This window comes from Argentina silus (assembly GCF_951799395.1).
Source record: "Argentina silus genome assembly, chromosome: 4".
NCBI classification, from domain to species: Eukaryota; Metazoa; Chordata; class Actinopteri; order Argentiniformes; family Argentinidae; genus Argentina; species Argentina silus.
Window position 1 is genome coordinate 18,010,336 of NC_139658.1, and position 22,621 is coordinate 18,032,956.

The following is a 22,621-nucleotide window of genomic DNA, read 5'->3' on the forward strand; positions in this document are numbered from 1 at the left end:
TGATGCTAATAATAAAGTCTGTAAAATTGTATCTGGTAAAAATAATGTAAACTCCTGTGCCAAAGCCTGCCATCTTATTCTGCAACATAGATGTTTCTTTATAAATGCCTAAATGTCTATATTTGATATATTGTATTGTTATATTGTATTGTTGTTTGTGTGTATAGATGATGTATTGTATTATATATATTTATACAAATTAGGTATAGATTATGTATTGTATTGTGTATAGTAGTACAATGTCTCAAAACTTTCTGAGTGGTCCACAAAGTGAATTATAAATCTGTATTTTTGTATTGTTCAATTGCTGCATTATTGTGGAGTGACACTAAAATAAACTGTCTATCTACATGCTACGACATCAATACTGCCATCAACACTACGACCTCAATACTCTGTCCACACAGTACATGTTATTATTACAGCAAGTTGTGAAACTGACTGGTCACATTGATTATATTTCTAAAAGGCAGGCATTTAAATGACAGGTTGGCATGCACATTTGATTGCAGTAGGCCAATTTACACAGTAATTTATCACTCTGTAATAACACTAGTATTGACATTTCAGGTAACAGTGAACTGAGACAGTGAATGCGCCTCCCTCTCAGACCAGCAGCGGACCTAGCCCCCTAACCCAAAGACCTCGCAGCGGACCTAGCCCCCGAACCCAAAGACCTCACAGCGGACCTAGCCCCCTAACCCAAAGACCTCGCAGCGGACGGCTCGACTCACCTGGATGTGTGTGTGTGTCCTCGGTGTGTGTGTCTTCTGTGTGTGTGTCTTCTGTGTGTGTGTGTCCTCTGTCTCTGAGGTGTCTTATAGTGGCAAGAGGGGAATTTCGCCAGGTACTCCAGAAGATGAAACACACACCTGGATATACTGTATGAGGAAGTGCAGCAGCAGTGTAAGGAAAATTAGTCACATGACATTTCAATTAGCAATTGTCATGAAAGGGAAGGTAAAATGATCATCATTCTGGGATTTGATATCAAAGTTTTCCTCTTCACTGTATGAGTCACTGACACAAATTACAGTCATTGTATTGTCCTCTTCATTGATAATTATTTGTTTATGAGGATGTCTTATCTCATCAAAAGTAGTTTTTTCAATTCAGACAGAATTTGTTTTTGTCACTTACATTTTTATTGAGTTTTCACAAATTTAAGACAGGAAACATAAAATAATATATCACAACATAGAACAAAACAGAAAACAACACACAGTTGTCAGAAGGTACTCAGACATGTATACATCTTAATCTTAATCACAGTTATTCAAATACATTAAACAATCACTTGGTTGGTGTCATGGTTAATATGAATGATCCATTTTCCATCATTAAAAACCATTTAAATCAAGTAATTGAATGCCATTCTGACACATACTGTAATTTTCCATGTCAAACAAAGTAATCCTTGTAACACACGATTGTGCACTAGAGGTAGTCATCTACTTCTCTGACTTCTCAGCAATGTTAATGCAAGTCTACTTCACCAATACATTTTTCACGCTGACATGTTTTGGGGGAACAGCTCTCTGTGTAAATTGTTTCTCTGTGTTTTACTAGCTGGGCCTATTCCCCCCCCCCCACCTTTCCTATGAGCATTGTGCAATGGCAATGTGCAATGTCTTGCGCCCAGGGCGAACATACTTGTTATGGACTTTGAGAATATGTGTTGACAGGGACTGAAGATTTACCCTTAAACTGGTCGTGGTCCTGTCACAATCTTGATACACTGGTCTGTTTGTCTGGAGGGCTAGAGGGTTCCATTCCTGTTGTTTAATCTAAACAGGTGTGAGCATCTTTTCAATTGGTCAGCTTTGTTGCATCGTCTTCTTGCCACGTCAATGAAACCGTCGTCGTCGTCGTCATCATCATACATCACACTGAAGATTAGAAATATGTGGCCATCAAGTAATCCTCGTTTGCACTTCTTAGAAGCACCCTGCAAATTAGGTCACACTCTTCCTCCTATTGCTGGTGTTTCCCCTGTCTGACAGGTCTTTATGGGAAGCTGTCACCTGCCCAGCTCAGGGCCAAGTAGATGAATGGTGAGAAAGTATTAGGAAACAGAATGAACATGAGGAAATCAAAGAGAACAGATAGTGTGTCATGCTTGGATGAATATACCATATCTAACATATCTGTCTGTCTGCCTCCTTGCCTGTCTGTCTGGTTGTCTATTTGTCTGTCTGCCTGCTTGCCTGTCTGTCTATCAAAATCTGCTCTTGGAAGCAGGATGAAGATTAGGAAATGTAAAGCACACTGTTGTAACAAGACAATCCTGGCAAATAAAGACAGTAAATATTCGTCTCTGATGTTACTGTGAATAGATGACTGTTTTTCTCCATATGATGTTCAAATGTACATGTTTCTTACTGCTCCTGCTTTCGTTAGTTTGATTTATGCCAGGATTTGGCCGAATGGGTTGTATTGGCAGAACACTGTATTCATTTCTAATGCAACACATATCTCAAACCCCTAGAGGTCACCATTGCGGTGCTTTTAGAGCCCAGTTTTGACCAATGACGACTATAAACACAACTACTGTTTCGACCCCTCGTGAAGAACAGTCTGAAACCCGTTTTCATAGTCCACATTAGTTATTTATTATACCTGGAAAATGTTACCCACCGTTAGACTGACAGACACACAGAGCGGCAGAGTAATACTATCTGAACCCTTTTCCCGATATTGTGGCACGAGTTCACGGTTCCAGACGCGAAAGGGAAGTTGGACAGATGCCGACGGTATTTTGCCCTGCAGCTATCCTGCAAAATTCCAACATTGCACACGACGCTTCCAGTTGTTGTGGAACATGTTACCTTCAGAAGGACACTCAGAATTCAGTGACATGTTACTATAAATAGAGCACGCCTACAGGTGGAATCATTTTAGATAATCATGATGAGCCTCATCATGCTTAGCCTTCATTATGTAAGGCTCTTGTGTGTAGCCCATGTATATTAGTATAACATGCTTCTCTTGCTAGTTTAGACCCTGTGTAGTCTGTATCTTAATATCCCCTCCGCTCTGTTCCAGTACTATACTCCATCAAACTTACCGAAGCTGCTCATCATTTGAAGACAAAGTTCATCCTCCTTTCTTTCTTTATAAAGAGTTCAATGACACGGTTGTACAGTACATCGGTGCGTTTCAGTTCCAATAAAAGGTCCTTCTCGATTGCCATGGAGGCCAGTGCTGACAGTCGAGCCTGCTCAGTTTTATTTCTTGAATACGTTTGAATGCGTTCCTCTTATTTTTCTCTTGAAGCAAATGAGCGACGAGTTTAGTTGATCACCATGGACCCATGTCTACAGCATGAGGGAAGTCATTCAGTCAGTCAGGTGTCAGTGTGTGGATGTGACTGAGTTAGTGGAGGATTATATTTGGATAGATACCTAGTTCAAAATAGTGGTCTGACTGATATGAATAGGGTTTGTCAGGGCCCAGTATTTCAGAATAATCCTGATTCTCCTGATTTTTGCTATCCAGGATCAGATCGAGCTGTCTGATTTCCCCTATACTACTCAAAATCTGACAGATAGATTTGATCATGGATAGCAAAAAATAATCTGGTGATATAGGATCAGTGACCTGATTTGTCATGACAGCACCACCAAGCACCGTGATTGTCGATTTACACAGAGTCACCATGAGAGGGCGATAGCGAACACCCACTGACTTGATTGGATGGAAAAGGACCTCAATGGTTGTTCAGTATCACTCAGGGGAGGCTGGGGGAGGGAGAAATCAGAGGATGGGCTCATTGTACTGCATGGAATGGAATGAGGACATGTTTGATACCATTCCTCATTCTATTCCGTGCATTACAATGAGCCCGTCCTCCGATTTCTGCCTCCACCAGCCTCCCCTGGTATCACTACCATCACACGTGATGAGCACATTTTATTTATTTTATTTGTACAGAACTGTTTTATACAAAACAAAACAACGATATTTTTACAAAAAAGTACCTCAAAAACACAGGTACATCAAGGACATTTTCAACTACATGGTAGTCACGTTTTAACCTGGTCTTTTAACACCCTTATCACCTATTTTAATTTCCCTATTGTAAGCATTATGCTGGTCCTGTCCCCCCCACCCCCCCCCCCCCAGCTAGTGTTACAGTACATTCATAATGTGCAATTTGTTATTGTACCATAATTGTAACTACACCCTATATTTGTAGCATGTCAGTCAATGTACCTTTATTTTTCAGGCGTCACTATAATTCTATAGTTGTTATTGCTACTGCATCTGTATTACAATTACAAAAAAAAAACATACAGATAAAAAAAACTTCTATCTTACTTTAACTGCAGATACATCCATGCTTCAAGAAGATAGCCAATGCGACTGGTTGAATTCTATAAATATATGTTCTGATGTTTTAAAGTACGTTTGTCAGCAGTGAAACATTCCTTAAATTCAATTCCATTTTTTAAAGTTATTAAAGTCATACATTTAGCATTTTACTCAGGTTTCTCGTATGTGTGTGTGTGCGTGTGTGTGTGTGTGTGTGTGTGTGTGTGTGTGTGTGTGTGTGTGTGTGTGTGTGTGTGTACAGCCCATGCCTATGTGTGTGTTGGGTTGTGTGTTTGACTTTGTTTGGCTTCTTTGGTTCTCTGTCTGACTCAATGTGTATGTGTGTACAAACAATATATGTATGCCTGCAAATGTGCGCATTTATGTGTGTGTGTGTGTGTGTGTGTGTGTGTGTGTGTGTGTGTGTGTGTGTGTGTGTGTGTGTGTGTGTGTGTGTGTGTGTAAGCAGACCCAGACTTCAGGCCTGGCCCCTCTAGATGACAATGGACTTGAGATGTCTGAAGCACATGATGACATCCAAAGGAACAGGAGGACTCAGGTGATTCCCATCCAGTCTCAAGTACCTGTAGGATCACCATAACACCCATTTTAGCATGCTTACAGTCAGTAGTTTTATTGTTTTGTTCTATCCATTCTTATATTTGTTTTCATTATAATGTCATGCATTTATCATATAAACTCTAATACTGTGGTGTACCTAAGCCTGGGCATCAGAGCCTCATCATTCAGACTATCAGACTGCAGGTTGAATGGGCAGAGCTGGGTGCCATTGATATCTGCCAAAGAAACACACACACACACACACACACACACACACACAGTGGATGTTATTCAGGAGCGGTTGTGGGGTAGTTGTGGGCCCGGGGTGGTTGCTGTTGAATGGTGTTACTTACTCTCGATGCTGTTGTGGTTGAGGTGCAGTTGCTCCAGCTGAGGGTTGAACAGTGGGACGGAGGAGAGCTGGTTGTGGGCCAGGTGCAGGTCCAGCAGAGTGGACAAGTTAAACACTGCTTTAGGAATTCCTTTATCACTGAGTTGGTTATAGTTCAGCCTGATGAACGCCAGGTTAGAGAAACCTTGGAAGTAGTTACTGCGGGAGAGAGTGGGAGAGAGAATGGTCATTGTGTGTGTGTGTGTGTGTGTGTGCGTGTGCGTGTGCGTGTGCGTGTGCGCGTGTGCGTGCGCGTGTGTGTGTGTGTGTGCTTGCCTGGGGATTCCATCTATGCTGTTCTTGTCCAGGAAGAGTTGTGTGATGCTGTTGGGGACACTGGCTGGCATCTTCCTCAATATGTTGTGCGCCAGATTCAGCTGCACCAGGTTTTTCAGGTCCTTAAAGGTGCTCTTCCCCAGGTCAGTGTCACTCAGCTGGGAATCAGAATCAGAATTCTTTTATTTGGCCAAGTATATTTGCACATACAGGAAATTGACTTGGTGAGGTTGGTGCATGGGACATAAAAAACAATATATAAGCAAAATATTAACAACAAAATAGCAAAAACAAATTTACAAAATAGAACAATAAAACAATAAATTATGTAGGCTGTGTGAGGCTAAGAGGCAATGAGGCTAGAGGCTGTGAAATGGGTATGGGGCATGTACACTATAAATTAGAATAATTTTAAATAAATATAAATTACACTGTGTGTGTGTGTGTGTGTGTGTGAAGACAACCAGGACAGAATCAGGTTGTTTCAGCCACGGTTAGATAAAGTAATGATAACGTTGATATAATGTAAGACTGATCTACAGTAGCTTGTTGTAATGTGTATTCTGGTAAAGAACATCCATGCTCCACCTTCTTACTATTTAAAAGTGTCAGACGTGACATAATGTTACCTTATTGTGGTGCAGGTCTAGCAGGGCGAGGTGCTCCATCTTGCCGAAGACTCCAGGGGGGATCTTGGAGATCTGGTTCCTGCTGAGGCGAAGCTGCTCCAGGCCTACTGGGAGGTCAGAGGGAACCTCCTTCAGCTGGTTACGCTCCATATACAGGTACAACAACCCAGGCACTTTCTCAAACACCTGGAGGAGGGAGGGAGGGAGGGAGAGAGAGAGAGAGAGAGAGAGAGAGATAGAGAGAGAGATAGAGAGAGAGATGTCAGAGGGAACTACCATCAGCTTGTTATGCTCGACAGAATCTGCCGAGCTTGAGGCCTTTCAACAACCTTGAAATGACAAATTCCTACCTGCTTGTCCACTCGTCGGATACGGTTGTTGCCGAGATTGATCCAGCGGAGCTCGGTGGCGTTGTTAAATGGTTCTGCTGTAACCTCTGAGATGTAGTTGTTCTGCAGGTACAAGTAGTGGGTTCTGGACGGGATGACAGGGATCACGCGGAGGTTCCGGTTCTCACAGTAGAGCGCGTTGGGGAAGGAGGGGGGGCAGAAGCACTCGCGGGGGCAGTCTGGGTACATGGAGGGGGGGCCCAGAATGGGCGGGGGGAAGTCAGTGGGCTCCGCGGGCTCAGGCTCCAGGGGCCGGGGGACGAGGGGTTTCTTGGTGGTGGAGGGCCGTCTAATGGGCTTCTTGGGCCGAGGTCTCTGGGTAAACACTGCCCCCATCAGGAGGCACAGAGCCAACACAGAGAAGAGTCCCACACCTGCCTTCATGGTCCTGCAGGGGGTGAGAGAGAGGAGAGAGGGAGAGAGAGGGAGAGGGAGAGAGAGGCAGAAACAAGGGAAAAATATTTGTAAAAAAATCTTATTTATAGTGGTTCACAGCATGGGCTTTTGTAACCCTCTTACATAATGACTGAGTTATGGCTGCTTTGAGCATGTGCAGAGGAGTCCCCTTAACTCAGCATCAATGATCTGTGCACTCTAAACGCGCAGACGTGTTTCTTATTCATAAGACGCATTCCTTTTTTCCTTGCAGTTGATAGGAATGAGAGAGAGAGGTAGTTGAAAGAGAGAGAGAGAGAGAGAGAGAGAGAGAGAGAGAGAGAGAGAGAGAGAGAGCGAGCGAGAGGGGCGGTGGTAAAGGATAGAGAGTCCATTGTGTGTGCTGTTGGTCAAGAGAGAGTACTTATTATGGAGAGTGAGACAGAGGAGTCTGGAGCTGTGAAAGTGTCTGTGAGTTGTATCTCTCTAACCCCACAGGAGCCCAGAAGACAGCAGTCTCACAGAGAGAAGGATGAGGGCCAATGTCCTGACCTCACATGAATGTTGGAGTCAGATATTACTACCAAATAACCATTAATTTCACTCTCAGTTTTGCTTGTCTCCAGAGTGTCTTTGCTGCTACGTATGTGAATGGCCAATCCAAACAAGACAGTATCTGCTCAGTTTGCAACCTTATTTTGATGCTTCCAAATGTGTAGCTTCTTCTACAACGTCTGAATCTACAGGCCCCTCACACAAGGCACCTTCTCCTCACTAACACACAGCATCAGAGAGGCACACAGAGGAGACCAGCTGTCCCCCACACACATTCTCATCTTATAATGCCCTGCATAGATTTCAGATTCCAGTATTCGTATCTGGCAGAAGGATTAGCTTTTGTCTGAATATGGCGTGCAAACCTAGACACACCCTGACGTTTGAACCTACACAGAGAGACCAGTGGTCGGCAGTGGGGTGTTTTACATTAGGTTTTATGATTGTGAAATTCTGGCAGCGCTACAGCACCTCACCAGATGTGTATTGTATAGAGTAGCCTTGGGAGAGGTGCTGTATGACTACCACACCCTGCTGAACGGAGATGGTTCCCATGTCCACTGCTGTTCATAGTCAGAATGGTTAATTCACTGATGCATTACTACACATGCGCACGCACAACACACACACACACACACTCACACACTCACACACACACACACACACACGGTCACACACACACACACACACACACACACACACACACACACACACACACACTCTCTCTCTCACATAAACACACACACACACACACTCACACACTCACACACACACACACACACACACGGTCACACACACACACACACACACACACACACACACACACACTCTCTCTCACATAAACACATACAGAGCTAATAACTGGTCGGTTTGGCAGAGGATGATCTACAGATGTTTGGCTCCTGTCGTCTTGGTGACTGACAGCTGCATTGCTATGGGGATACTGTAGAACCAGTGGGTGAGGCTTTCAAGGAGAGGGGGAACCTGGGTAATGTGGGTTTGTTTAATTCATACAGTAGGTGTTTAATTCATACTGTAGGTGGGGCTCCAAGGACTGCATCCCTTTATGCATTTATATCCTTTATATCATTCCTGTCCAGGAACAATTTTATAACTTATCTGCCTGCTGGAATAAACATGGCTCTATAAAATGTCTATAAACTTGGTAATATACTGAATTTAGTTTGTATAGATTAATCGATGAACCATTGTTGATGTAAACCTCATAAATGATTTTCCTGTATTGATCCCAAGCAAAATACAACATTATTACAACAGCATGTATTTTCTTTGTAAATTGTGTATTTGTGTGCTGAGACAACATTGCTTTGTTGTAGTTAAAAAAAGCTTCTGGCCAACTTGATAAACATTGATTCTGAGTCATGCGACAAATATGAGTCCCAGAGGCTGAGACTGTCCAGCCAGGAAAAACAGCCCTGAACTTTTCCTCCTCACAGGCTGATCGAGTTCCCTGGCACTGCCATTCAGCATGTGATTCCACTTTTCCCCTTCAGCCATCCAGAGCCCCAGCCTGCATCAGCTCTAGAGAACTCCTTTGTCATTGTCATCCCAAACGGCCTGGTTTAGGACTGCCATCACTACAATGAGTAGAGATGTCCCATTGGTTTGTGGCCTAAATCTAAAAAGTTGCCTCAGATTCAGAGTTGGTCACTAGTTTCTATCATTGAGTCTATTCGGTACCCTCTGGTCGGCATCACCCTGATTCAGGTCTGTGGTTTCTTTCTAGTTCTTCCTATCTGACTAAAGATGAAAGAAGAGGATTCAAAGCGTAGATCTGTTTGAGGTCAGATGATTGTTATTACAACCAGGAGTAACAGTAGTGATGGGTCCAACATATTTCTGTGATAGGAAGCCGATTATGTTGCCTTGTATCCCACCAAATCTTTCTGATCACGTCCCACTGTTTAGCTGTGACCCAATAGGGACTGGCTGCAACCACCATTTGACTGGGTGACTGTGACAGGGGAGGGTCTACAGACCAGAGGAGCAGGGGAAACCGCCAGACACTCTACAATGTCTCCACCACCAGGCATCAGACAGTCTCCACTGCAGTCTGCACAGCAGCAGAGCCACCAGTGAACAGTCTGGTGTATGTCTGCCCTGCCAGTCGATGAGTCAGGAGCATGTTATCTCTGAATTCTGACAGTGCATACATCACACTATAGCTTCATACTTGTCAGCATAGGGCAAGTCTGAGACAATGCAGAGTAACACTGACAATCTACAATTCTGGATGGACCAGATTCAGAGGAAAGGTCACATTCAAATCCTAAGGTTATCATCATCATCATAAGTAGAGCTCTACTAACCTCCATTGGCAGACATATATACTGCAGTGTAGATCCTTGCACAGCATGTACTGACTGACTGAGAGATGAGCTGAGATGAGCTGTGTGATCAACAGTGATCATGATCTCCATCCCCTCCCTGCATTCTTTCACGTTTCGAGTTTTATAGCTCCTTAAAAGACAGAATTCACATCCAGAAGACCACAGTCCATTCTGAAGGAATGGACATGCTTGGGATTTTTCTGTGGTTTTTCCCGTAACGCTTATTCCAGTTTCATCTCATCGATCAACACTGATTTATGAATATGACCCAGCAAAATCCCTGGCAGTGACACTGTACTCTTGAAGCAGAGGACATGACAAGTACCCAGTTTAAAAAACCACAGACCACTGGAAAACTATCAAGAAAAAGTGTCTGATTCCAACTCCTGAGCTGTTGAAGGTAGAGTGATATACTGTAGACTTGCCTGCTCCAGCCAAAATCAGCACAGTGTTGTTTTCACAAGCTAGACTGTGGAAAACGATCAGCTTCACATTCTGCTATAAGCCATAACCATCGACACCAAAAACGAAGGAAAGAACAATGTTTACCCTTCGTATAAACGAAGACAAGCTAGATAAGTGTTATTATTTTCCTGACTGTGACTGGTTAGATAAGTTTGATTAGAAAAGCAGTAGAGCAGCCCTCTACAGGCAGCTGAAGCCTCTGGGAGGAGAGAGCAGTACCACACTCAGGGCAAAGGGTTTCTATAGAAACACACAGGCACTGCTCATGTCCCTCTCTGCCAAGTTCCCCTCACTCCACATACTATACACACACTCCTCAAACACACACACACACACACACACACACACACACACACAAATGCACACACACTGCTGGCTCCGTGTTTACATGCTGTTATCGAGCGTGTCGCGTCGAAAAAGCGCCCTTCCGGGGAAAAGAAACAACAAATAATGTGATCTTACCTGCCTCTGGTACCTGCCCTCTTTTATCAAGTCACAAGTTTTCTGTCTCTCTGCTCTATGTCTCTCTCACTCTTTTCCTACCCCTCCCTCTCTCTCTCTCCCTCCCTTTCTCCCCCTCTTCCTCCTTAAGTCACAAGTTTTCTCTCTCTTCCCCCCCACTCTCTCTCTCTCTCCCTCTCAGAGTGAAAGTCTATGCTCCTCTCTCCTTAGTGGACAAGCCAGTGTGTTGGGTCTGTTCCCTGGCTGGTTTCCCTCTAAGGGTCACAGTGCTTTCTTTCTTCCCTGCCCTCCACTGAGGCGCTGTAGATTAAATCTCAGTTCCTCTCCTGCTGGAGGAGGGTGTATTCCCATCAGACTCTTTACTGTGGGTGGGTGTGTGTCTGTGTGTCTATCTGAGTCATATGTATGTATATGTGTGTGTGAGCCTGTAAATGTGTATATGTGTCACATTTACAGGCTCACACACATACAGTAGGCATGGTTTGCTTGTGTCTGTGCGTGTGTGTGGGTGGGTGGGTGATATCATTACTGTAATAAGTTACAGAAACATGGTTCTGACCCTCTGAGAAGCCCCACTCCCATTCAATTTCTCCTCAAGTCTCCTACTCGGTCTTCCATTGTTTACATACAGTACAGTATCACTGTACACACAACTCTCCATGTGCCTTTCATTAGGGGTATCTCTCTGCTGACTCTCTGGCATGTTCTCTCTGTGGGTGTTTAGTCTCCTGGGTGGATTTTGTTCCAACTACAGCAAACTCATTGAATTTGATGAATCTGCTGAGTGCTGCTGGCATTTTATGGTGTGTTGTGGTCTATCAGAGACTAAAGCCGTGTGGTTAGCGTGTGGTTGACGTAGTGGGGAGTCTGACTCTCCCTGCTCTGTGCTCTGTGTGTCAGGCTGCTCTTTGTGTCTGTGTGTGTGTGTGTGTGTGTGTGTGTGTGTGTGTGTGTGTGTGTTTATGTATGTCAAGGCAGATGAGGGAGAGTGTGTGTGTGTGTGTGTGTGTGTGTGTGTGTGTGTGTTCGTGTGCATGTGTGCGTGTGTATCAGACTGGGGTTTCAGACACGTTAGCAGCACATTCCTGCAGAGTGAGCTGCAGCTCAACGGTAATGAGGGGAACACATGTAGAGAACTGTTTCCCACACCCCTCTCTTTCTCCTTCTCTCTACCTTTCCCTCACTCCCTCTCTCATCTCCTTTCTCCATCGCCATCTCCATCTCTACCCAGATCTCCGTCATCTTATTTTATCTGCCTCTCCTTACCCCATCTTCTTGTCTTCCTATATTTGTCACTCTACTGCACCTTTGTCTCCCTCCCTCTCTCACCCTCTCATCCCCCAGCCTCATAGCTGAGCTCAGTCCCCAGGTTCTGGTCTCTCCACTGGGCTGGGACATCTAGTCAGTCCTGGCTAGGACCGTGGAGAGAGCGGAGACTGGAACCCGTAAAACTGGGGCAAAAATGAATTTGTACTCTAATGTGTGTGATACTCCCATATACGTCACTCACACATTCTTCGGAGGCCTGTTTCCAATCCTGTCTCGCGAGGATTCTGGGGTGGTTTTAGCTTTACTGCTGATGTGATGTCACTGGAAGCAGCTCTGTCATGGTTTTACAATGTCACCGTGACCTTCAGAATTGGGCCACACCACCGCCCTGATGGAGTCACCAGTCCCTGGCCCTCATACATACATGTATGTCACTGGTCTCTGATATTGGACATTTTGAAAAACCTTATTATGATGTGTACACATTTGACCATTTTTCGAATCTCAGTTCCTATTGCTGCCTTGTGGCTAAGTATTTGCTATAAAAAGCCCTGCTCTTATAAGTAGGGTTTAGGTTCTCCATTCTTCAGTCGAGAATGGAGGAAACCTACTGATATTCTCTACTGCACCAAACCCCCACTATCACTGTAGGAGATCTTTAAGCAGCAGCCCCCAATATTAGTGTACAGATAGCAGCTGTTTTCCAGACATACAGTATCCAGGTCCAGGATAAGGTCATTTGTGTAATAATCTGATGGCTCTCAGTGGTCTAGGAACGGGCTGTTCCGTCATTTAGAGGATGATTGGGATGATTCCACTGTTTAGACCTCAGGAGTGTGTGGGACTCAGCCAGAGCGCCGACCAGAGGAAATACTGAGATGCTTGTCTGTGGAAAAGCATGCTGTCTGATCCACTGCCAACACAGCTCTTAAAGACAGCTTTCAAACCCATTACTTTTGCAGGAAGAATGGCACATGTTTGATATCCATCAGGGAAGTCTCATTAATTATGTATGTAAATTAAGTGTAAACATCTAACTAAAGTCTGTCATCATATCAACACAGGAGTGACGTCTTTATGGTGTATGAAATAAAACTCAGTCAGATTTACTGCCGACCAGATGAGGATGTTGTTGGAAGGAGCCATGTTGAATGGATGGAGCTGGGCAAACAGTAGAGATCTCAATCAATCAATCATTCAATCAATTAAAGTTTGCTATACACAACACTTATATGAAACTTGAACCTAAACCAACAAAAGATTAAGTGGAGGCAACAGTGGCAAGGAAAAACTATTTGGGAAGGAAGAAACCTTGAGAGGAACCAGACACAAGAAGGGGGAGCCTTTCCTCCTCTGTCTGGCCAGGCCCAAATTCAGAGTTGGTATAATCCTCAAAGTCAGATTGCGGTTATGTTTTAGTAGCAGTAAAAACAAGCAGAATGAAGGCAGGGCAGGACATGGTGGACGACAATTAACATGACAAAACAATAAAGCTTCTGAGAGAGGAGCATACCTGTGGGGAGCATCCCTGTAGCCGATCAGGGAAGCAGCAGCTGAAGCCTGTTAGACAGAGCAGAGTCCTACATCAGTATCAGATTATTGTCATGTGTCCGTAGGTTTCCAAGGTCCGTCCATCACCCCTCAGATCAGACAGGGGTGCTGTAGCCTCAGGCAGAGCAGTAGGAGGGACACAAACAGCCCACTCATCTGAATGCACTACAGGTACTGTAAGAGGCTCTGGAGAATGTGAATGTGTCTAATGTCAATACCAAAGACTTGCTGGAGCTAGCGCTCGTGCAAAAAAGAGAGACGCTACACTGCAATGCAAATGTGAGACTTTTTGTGGCTTTGTGATCTGGAGTTCTGTTGAGGGTCAAGACTTTGACCTAAAGTATGGTCACAAAGACACACTGAATCTGATTTAGTTAGCACTGATTCCAGGAGTGCAGGCTCTATTTTATTTACTGGACAGTCAACACCCCCTGGTCTCGTTACAGTCATGCCTATTTGGACGGAGGATGGATTCTTCCCTATCGCTGTAACTCCAGTGTACAGTCAGACAGATGGATTCTATAAAACAGAGGAGGTTCAGCCATGTGTGTGTATCCTGCTCAGCATTCAGTCCTCTTCCCTACACGTGTGTGTGTGTGTGTGTGTGTGTGTGTGTGTGTGTGTGTGTGTGTGTGTGTGTGTGTGTGTGTGTGTGTGTGTGTGTCTGTGTCTGTGTGTGTGTCTGTGTCAGGGTGTGTGTGTGTGTGTGTGTCTTTATGTGTGTGTTTGACTTGCGTAACCCACATATGTTTAACATATGAATCTCAGCCATCAATCCATAAGCGACTCACATACCCATATGCAACACACACACCCCTCCATCCAAACCTACCACACTCACCTTCTCCTATTTTCCCCCTCAGCTGTACATGTTTAATCATGGAGCTAATGATAATCTCAACAGAGCATGGAGCAGAAAACCATAACCATTTACTTTGAGTTACAGATATCAGCTGCTGTTATACAGTGTAACACATGGCTGTACTGAATGTCTGGGAATACTTACATACTTCAGGGAAAATGTGAAATGTAATCAAACATTTGGGATGTCTTTGACAAGATTAATACTGTACTGTTTGGAAATGTGGGATGTTACTCATTGTGTGAGCCTCATCCAACAACCAACTTTTAGTTTTTTTAGAAAGTAAGGGGGGAGAGGGGGATCATTACAGACCACGGGATATGAGAAAATGGAATGAGCTAAAGAAAGAGCGTAAGAAACAGGAAGAGCAGAGTGTGTTCCATGACTCTAGTAGGGCGAAGATGGACAGTAAAATCTGAAGAGCTGCTATTTCTTTCATAATTAATGTGTTTACTCTCTGTCTGGGAACATATGGCTCCAGCTGGATCAGTGGTTTTTCCACTCATTCACATATTCCCAGTGTAGTTTAACACTGCTGTAAAGTATGTGTTATTATGTAGGAAATTCCTAATTTCCTAGTTTTTGGGTTTTGTTTTTTTTAAAACAGTGACATTTTGATAAATGCAACATTTGAGATGTTTCATCTTTTCATTGCTTCTTTACCACACAGACTTGAGGCACTGACAGCATTATGAGTTAAACACTTGTTTTCCCATTCGTCATGTCACATAGTGGTGAGGATACTGTAATTAATCTAATGGGTCTCTTCTGTCCTGTCTGGGGAGAGGATCAACTGTGTGTCTCATGTCGGCGACACTGTGAAAAAGCATTGCCTCATGAGGACAATAATCAGTGGCTCTGTGTTTAATGGATGAGATGGTCTCAGGCCTTGTTAACAGGCCTGTAAAGCAGCTGCTCACAGTATCCTCAGCAGTCTGAGGAGATCTACCATGGAGGTCTGAAGTGGATTCACACATTAACTGACTGACTGAGTCTTTACCCCATTCAGTAGCCTACTAACCAGGCTGTTTATGGCAGCAGGGAGGTCTACATCTAAAACAGAGACCTGAATCATAACCAGACAGTTTCATAACAAGCTTCTTAACTGGCTCACTAAGCTCACATCCTGTCTAGCACTTCCCAGGCTGGGAGTCTGGAGATCAGTGGGTACAGCATATCACTGAACATAATCTCTCCTTGGCTGTATTTTTATCCTTAAATGCCATGACCCTGATGTGATTTGAACACGTAACCTTTTGATCTGGAGTCAGACGTGCTACTGTTGCACGATGAGGTCTTGGCTCAGCGGTGGGCTCTGACAGCTCTTTGTCCAGAGACATGTTTCCAGAGAGAGCCTTTAGAAACCTTACACACCATCTGAGCACTGGCACCTGCAAAGTCCTGACTGCTGCTCAGACTGCTGCACAAGAGCTGAACTCTCTTACAGTAATTTTGAGTTTGAGTCCCTATTTGGATACTTGTTTTTGCAGGACTTTAATGAAGCCTGAATAGCTGAGTTGGAAAAAAGCCTTTTTTTTGTTGTTTTTGTTTTTGTTTTCATGAGTAACTGGCAAGCTCGCATCCAGCACCCCAAAGATTGGAGTGTTCAGTGGGCACAACAGAGTTATAAACACTAGAGGGTGCACTCCCCTAAATTGACTGTGATTATATGGGGAGCGCCATGTTGTCAACTTTTTTCAATCTCTGTGATTTGGTGGTTCACTGCTACAGTACAACTGCCTTCTCATAGGAAGTCCAACCCGAGTTGACTAGATGGCTCCTCTCATGCAATACATGGGAAAGACAGCAGGTGCTTACTCTATCCATCTCTATGGTGGGTACATTACTGCAGTTCCCAGCTGGACAACATGACCTCCTTTGTACTGTACACTATTTGATTCTTAAAAGTCATGACCCCGACGTGATTTGAACACGCAACCTTCTGATCTGGAGTCAGACGCGCTACCGTTGCGCCACGAAGTCTTGTTTTAACTGGGGGCTCAAGGCTATATCACAGAATGCACCACCATATGTTTCCCCAGGGAATTTGAGACATGCTTCCAGAGAGAGCCTTTAGAAACCTTACACCATTTGAGCACTGGCACCTGCAAAGCCCTGACTGCTGCTCAGCCGCTAGAGGTGAACACTCTTACAGTAATCTCGAGTTTGAGTCACTATTTTGATACTGCTTTGAATTATATCTTTCTCCACAGAGCAGCACTTGCCGCAATGTTTTTGCAGGACATCAATGAAGCCCGGATATCTTATTGGAATGAATCTTGGTTCAAATGTTTTCATTTTCATGAGTAACTGGCAAGCTTGCGCCTCATTCAGCACTTCCAAAGATTGGGGTGTTCAGTGGGTACCACAGAATTATAAACACTTGAGGGTGCATTCCACTAAATTGACTGTGATTACATGGGGAGCGCCATGTTGTCAACTTTCTTCACCTTTTGTGCCACGTTACTTGTACCAGTACATGTGTCTCAAATTTAAAACACAAATATTTTATCATGCAAAATAGCTAAAATAATTAAATTCCTATGGAGCTTCCTATACAAACTTGGTATGTTTGTCCCCAGACAACTACTTTGTTATGGTATCCTTTGATTATGATGCATTCACTTTACCAGCGTATTGGCACCAGTAGATGGTGTCATGAACCTGAAAGCCATTAGATAAACCTATTGAAAAAGAAGATCATGCGTTGCTCCAATTGGATGATGCCTTCCAAACTCATAGGAAGTCCAACCCGAGTTGACTAGATGGCTCCTCTCATGCTGTCACAAATGCAATACAAGGGAAAGATAGCAGGTGCTTACTCTATCCATCTCTATGGTGGGTACATCACTGCAGTTCCCAGCTGGACAACATGACCTCCTTTGTACTGTACACTATTTGATTCTTAAAAGCCATGACCCCGACGTGATTTGAACACGCAACCTTCTGATCTGGAGTCAGACGCGCTACCGTTGCGCCACGAAGTCTTGTCTCAACCAGGGGCTCAAGGCTATATCACAGAATGCACCGCCATATCTTTCCCCAGGGAATTTGAGACATGCTTCCAGAGAGAGCCTTTAGAAACCTTACACCATTTGAGCACTGGCACCTGCAAAGCCCTGACTGCTGCTCAGCCGCTAGAGGTGAACACTCTTACAGTAATCTCGAGTTTGAGTCACTATTTTGATACTGCTTTGAATTATATCTTTCTCCACAGAGCAGCACTTGCCGCAATGTTTTTGCAGGACATCAATGAAGCCCGGATATCTTAGTTGGAATGAATCTTGGTTCAAATGTTTTCATTTTCATGAGTAACTGGCAAGCTTGCGCCTCATTCAGCACTTCCAAAGATTGGGGTGTTCAGTGGGTACCACAGAATTATAAACACTTGAGGGTGCATTCCACTAAATTGACTGTGATTACATGGGGAGCGCCATGTTGTCAACTTTCTTCACCTTTTGTGCCACGTTACTTGTACCAGTACACGTGTCTCAAATTTAAAACACAAACATTTTATCATGCAAAATAGCTAAAATAATTAAATTCCTATGGAGCTTCCTATACAAACTTGGTATGTTTGTCCCCAGACAACTACTTTGTTATGGTATTCTTTGATTATGATGCATTCACTTTACCAGCGTATTGGCACCAGTAGATGGTGTCATGAACCTGAAAGCCATTAGATAAACCTATTGAAAAAGAAGATCATGCGTTGTTCCAATTGGATGATGCCTTCCAAACTCATAGGAAGTCCAACCCGAGTTGACTAGATGGCTCCTCTCATGCTGTCACAAATGCAATACATGGGAAAGATAGGAGGTGCTTACTCTATCCATCTCTATGGTGGGTACATTACTGCAGTTCCCAGCTGGACAACATGACCTCCTTTGTACTGTACACTATTTGATTCTTAAAAGACATGACCCCGACGTGATTTGAACACGCAACCTTCTGATCTGGAGTCAGACGCGCTACCGTTGCGCCACGAAGTCTTGTCACAACCAGGGGCTCAAGGCTATATCACAGAATGCACCGCCATATCTTTCCCCTGGGAATTTGAGACATGCTTCCAGAGAGAGCCTTTAGAAACCTTACACCATTTGAGCACTGGCACCTGCAAAGCCCTGACTGCTGCTCAGCCGCTAGAGGTGAACACTCTTACAGTAATCTCGAGTTTGAGTCCCTATTTTGATACTGCTTTGAATTATATCTTTCTCCACAGAGCAGCACTTGCGGCAATGTTTTTGCAGGACATCAATGAAGCCCGGATATCTTAGTTGGAATGAATCTTGGTTCAAATGTTTTCGTTTTCATGAGTAACTGGCAAGCTTGCGCCTCATTCAGCACTTCCAAAGATTGGGGTGTTCAGTGGGTACCACAGAATTATAAACACTTGAGGGTGCATTCCACTAAATTGACTGTGATTACATGGGGAGCGCCATGTTGTCAACTTTCTTCACCTTTTGTGCCACGTTACTTGTACCAGTACATGTGTCTCAAATTTAAAACACAAATATTTTATCATGCAAAATAGCTAAAATAATTAAATTCCTATGGAGCTTCCTATACAAACTTGGTATGTTTGTCCCCAGACAACTACTTTGTTATGGTATCCTTTGATTATGATGCATTCACTTTACCAGCGTATTGGCATCAGTAGATGGTGTCATGAACCTGAAAGCCATTAGATAAACCTATTGAAAAAGAAGATCATGCGTTGCTCCAATTGGATGATGCCTTCCAAACTCATAGGAAGTCCAACCCGAGTTGACTAGATGGCTCCTCTCATGCTGTCACAAATGCAATACAAGGGAAAGATAGCAGGTGCTTACTCTATCCATCTCTATGGTGGGTACATCACTGCAGTTCCCAGCTGGACAACATGACCTCCTTTGTACTGTACACTATTTGATTCTTAAAAGCCATGACCCCGACGTGATTTGAACACGCAACCTTCTGATCTGGAGTCAGACGCGCTACCGTTGCGCCACGAAGTCCTGTTATAACCAGGGGCTCAAGGCTATATCACAGAATGCACCGCCATATGTTTCCCCAGGGAATTTGAGACATGCTTCCAGAGAGAGCCTTTAGAAACCTTACACCATGTGAGCACTGGCACCTGCAAAGCCCTGACTGCTGCTCAGCTACTAGAGCTGAACACTCTTACAGTAATCTCGAGTTTGAGTCCCTATTTGGATACTGCTTTGAATTATATCTTTCTCCACAGAGCAGCACTTGCGGCAATGTTTTTGCAGGACATCAATGAAGCCCGGATATCTTAGTTGGAATGAATCTTGGTTCAAATGTTTTCGTTTTCATGAGTAACTGGCAAGCTCGCACCTCATCCAGCACTTCCAAAGATTGGGGTGTTCAGTGGGTACCACAGAGTTATAAACACTAGAGTGTGCACCCCCATAAATTGACTGTGATTATATGGGGAGCGCCATGTTGTCAACTTTCTTCATCTTCTGTGACTTTATGGCTCACTGCCACCTGCTGGGCTGGGGTGTACTATCAACTCACCACCAGTGTCTCAGGTCAGTCGATTATTGGCACCAGTAGATGGCGTCATGAACCTGAAAGCCATTAGATAAACCTATTGAAAAAGAAGATCATGCGTTGCTCCAATTGGATGATGCCTTCCAAACTCATAGGAAGTCCAACCCGAGTTGACTAGATGGCTCCTCTCATGCTGTCACAAATGCAATACATGGGAAAGATAGCAGGTGTTTACTCTATCCATCTCTATGGTGGGTACATTACTGCAGTTCCCAGCTGGACAACATGACCTCCTTTGTACTGTACACTATTTGATTCTTAAAAGTCATGACCCCGACGTGATTTGAACACGCAACCTTCTGATCTGGAGTCAGACGCGCTACCGTTGCGCCACGAGGTCCTGTGAAAATACTTGTTCGGGTTGAAAAAGTAAAGGGTGCATGTATTATTCAGAATCTGGAGTGCTTGTGATGTTCTGAAGAGTGGGCCTAATGTGGGATCTCAGAGTGAGAGCCAACATTGACTGATATGTTTATATGATGGGGTATAAAGGTTTGCTGTCAGCCTCGGTTTGACTGCAGAGCATGATCTCCCCTGGACACTAATTTCATTCTTAAAAGCCATGACCCTGACGTGATTTGAACACGCAACCTTCTGATCTGGAGTCAGACGCGCTACCGTTGCACCACAAGGTCATGTCTGAATGAGTCACCCGTGAAGCCCAGACACCTCATTCAGTCGTGCAACAGCATCCTCATCTGTGGGTCTGGAGTTTTGAGGTCCTGTTTCAATCTTCATCATTGCATCTTCATCATGAGCACATGCAGCCTGGTTTTTAGTTTACTTTGATAAACATCTTTGTCTCTGGTCACTTAAAAAGAGCCTGGATGACTGAGTTGCGAAAGACAGATTTTTTATCTGAAGATCCAGAACTCAAATCTCTATTCAAGCAACAAAATCGAAATCGAAAAAGCAAAGGCCATGTTTTTTTTCGGAACCCAGAGTGCGTGAGAGTTGACAGTGATCAACTGATATCTTGATGTTACATACTATATGTATAGCCTCAGTTGACCTGCAGTTTCATGGCGAGAGTGCCACCTCGTTGGCAAGCATGAGTTCCCCCACACTGTATTAATTCTTAAAAATCATGACCTCGACGTGATTTGAACACGCAACCTTCTGATCTGGAGTCAGACGCGCTACCGTTGCGCCACGAGGTCCTCTAGATGTCAGAGGCTGGAGGACATTTCACAGAATGTGTCTCCTTATCTTTTCCTCGGGAATTTGACATTTGAACACACAGTGAGAGGCAACATTGACTGATATGCTAACGTTTGTGTTGCTAACATTTGCAGTTAGCGCAGTTCTGCCTGCAGTGGGATCTGTTTTGTGGGCCTCTGGTATGTTTGAGTAAAGACACCACAGGGAGATCCAGAGCAGAGAGTACAGAGTGTTTTCAATGGTTACCAAGGCTAGGTTTCTCCTGGGGAATGACAGAACTCTGTCAGTGATGGCTCTACCACTCAGGGTCATATATCATCTTTTCACTAGAGGTTTTGCATACAGTAGATCTCCCTCGCTATGTCTACATGTGTGTGAATACAACCATATTCTATTGGGAGAGGATTTAAAGTTTAAGTTGACACCCGAAGTACAGCTACTCTCAGGAATTAATCAGAATCCACGTTCATGATCACAACTTTGGTTTCGGGTCCTTTCTGGTCATTCATAGTTTTCATAAGCTACCCCCCCACCCCCCCCCCCCCCCCCACCCCCTCATGGCTTGTCCTCCTGGTCATCAGAGAGTCTTCCTGCCTCTACGCTTGTGAAAATGGGGAATGTAGAGGCCGGGCTGTAGGGGTCAGATACGACAGGGGGGGGTTCGTATCTGAGATGTTTCTGGGTTGCCATGGCGACGGGCTCTGCTGTGGGGAAACATACAGCATAATGATAATATCTGACACAGATAACCAGAGATTATGAAGTATGGAAAGCATGAAGTACTGTCGAGAAACTCTGCCCAAGACCATGCAAACAGCCTTCCTCTGTCCTCACTATGACTTGGTTCTCCCTGGTTGAGTGTTGTCACTGCTGGCACAGGCAGGCATAGGCTTTTATGGTTATGAGTATGCATATGTTTGTGTTTGATTCCTGTCCTGACCCAGACTCTCCGCTTCTTATGTTTCCACCACTGGGATGTGAGTGTGTGAGTGTGTGTGTGTGTGAGTGTGTGTGTGTGTGTGTGTGTGTGTGTGTGTGTGTGTGTGTGTGTGTGTGTGTGTGTGTGTGTGTGTGTGTGTGTGTGTGTGTTGTGTGTCTGGAGGAGATGATGAGTGTGTTATTAAAAGGATATGATGAACACAGGTAAGATTGTTCCCCAACACCCTCATCCTTCCCATGCTGTACATAGATTCTCCTCGTCTCCAGACACACACGCACACGCACACGCACACACACACACACACACACACACACACACACACACACACACACACACACACACACACACAGTAGAGCAGCTCAGAGAGGGGTGAAAATAGATAGAACAGACTATTTAAACAGCATTCTGTGGTGGGTAATCTGGTGGTTCCATTAATAGCTGTTCATCATCTCTCTCTCTTACCACACACACACACACACACACACACACACACACACACACACACGCAATC

At 44.3% G+C, this 22,621-nt stretch overlaps 1 protein-coding gene across 1 annotated transcript; it reads right to left on the bottom strand.

The window, feature by feature from the left end:
• Window positions 1-4,540: 4,540 nt before the first annotated feature.
• On the bottom strand, window positions 4,541-10,993 carry prelp (proline/arginine-rich end leucine-rich repeat protein). The gene is made up of 7 exons (XM_083667849.1): window positions 10,769-10,993; window positions 6,522-6,948; window positions 6,172-6,357; window positions 5,543-5,700; window positions 5,229-5,425; window positions 5,033-5,111; window positions 4,541-4,898 (listed from the first exon to the last, which is right to left on the bottom strand). Exons 2-7 carry the CDS (start codon window positions 6,942-6,944, stop codon window positions 4,808-4,810), a joined length of 1,134 nt encoding a protein of 377 aa, XP_083523975.1. The 5' UTR covers window positions 6,945-6,948; window positions 10,769-10,993; the 3' UTR covers window positions 4,541-4,807.
• Window positions 10,994-22,621: the final 11,628 nt, after the last annotated feature.

Bases quoted from the DNA above. Each gene is read 5' to 3' on its own strand.
- prelp (XM_083667849.1), bottom strand. From the start codon at position 6,944: ATGAAGGCAGGTGTGGGACTCTTCTCTGTGTTGGCTCTGTGCCTCCTG. The intron at 5,426-5,542 runs GCAAGCACACAC...TCTCTCCCGCAG, and splicing joins AGCATAGATGGAATCCCCAG to TAACTACTTCCAAGGTTTCT. The intron at 4,899-5,032 runs GTACACCACAGT...GTGATCCTACAG, and splicing joins GCTCTGATGCCCAGGCTTAG to GTACTTGAGACTGGATGGGA.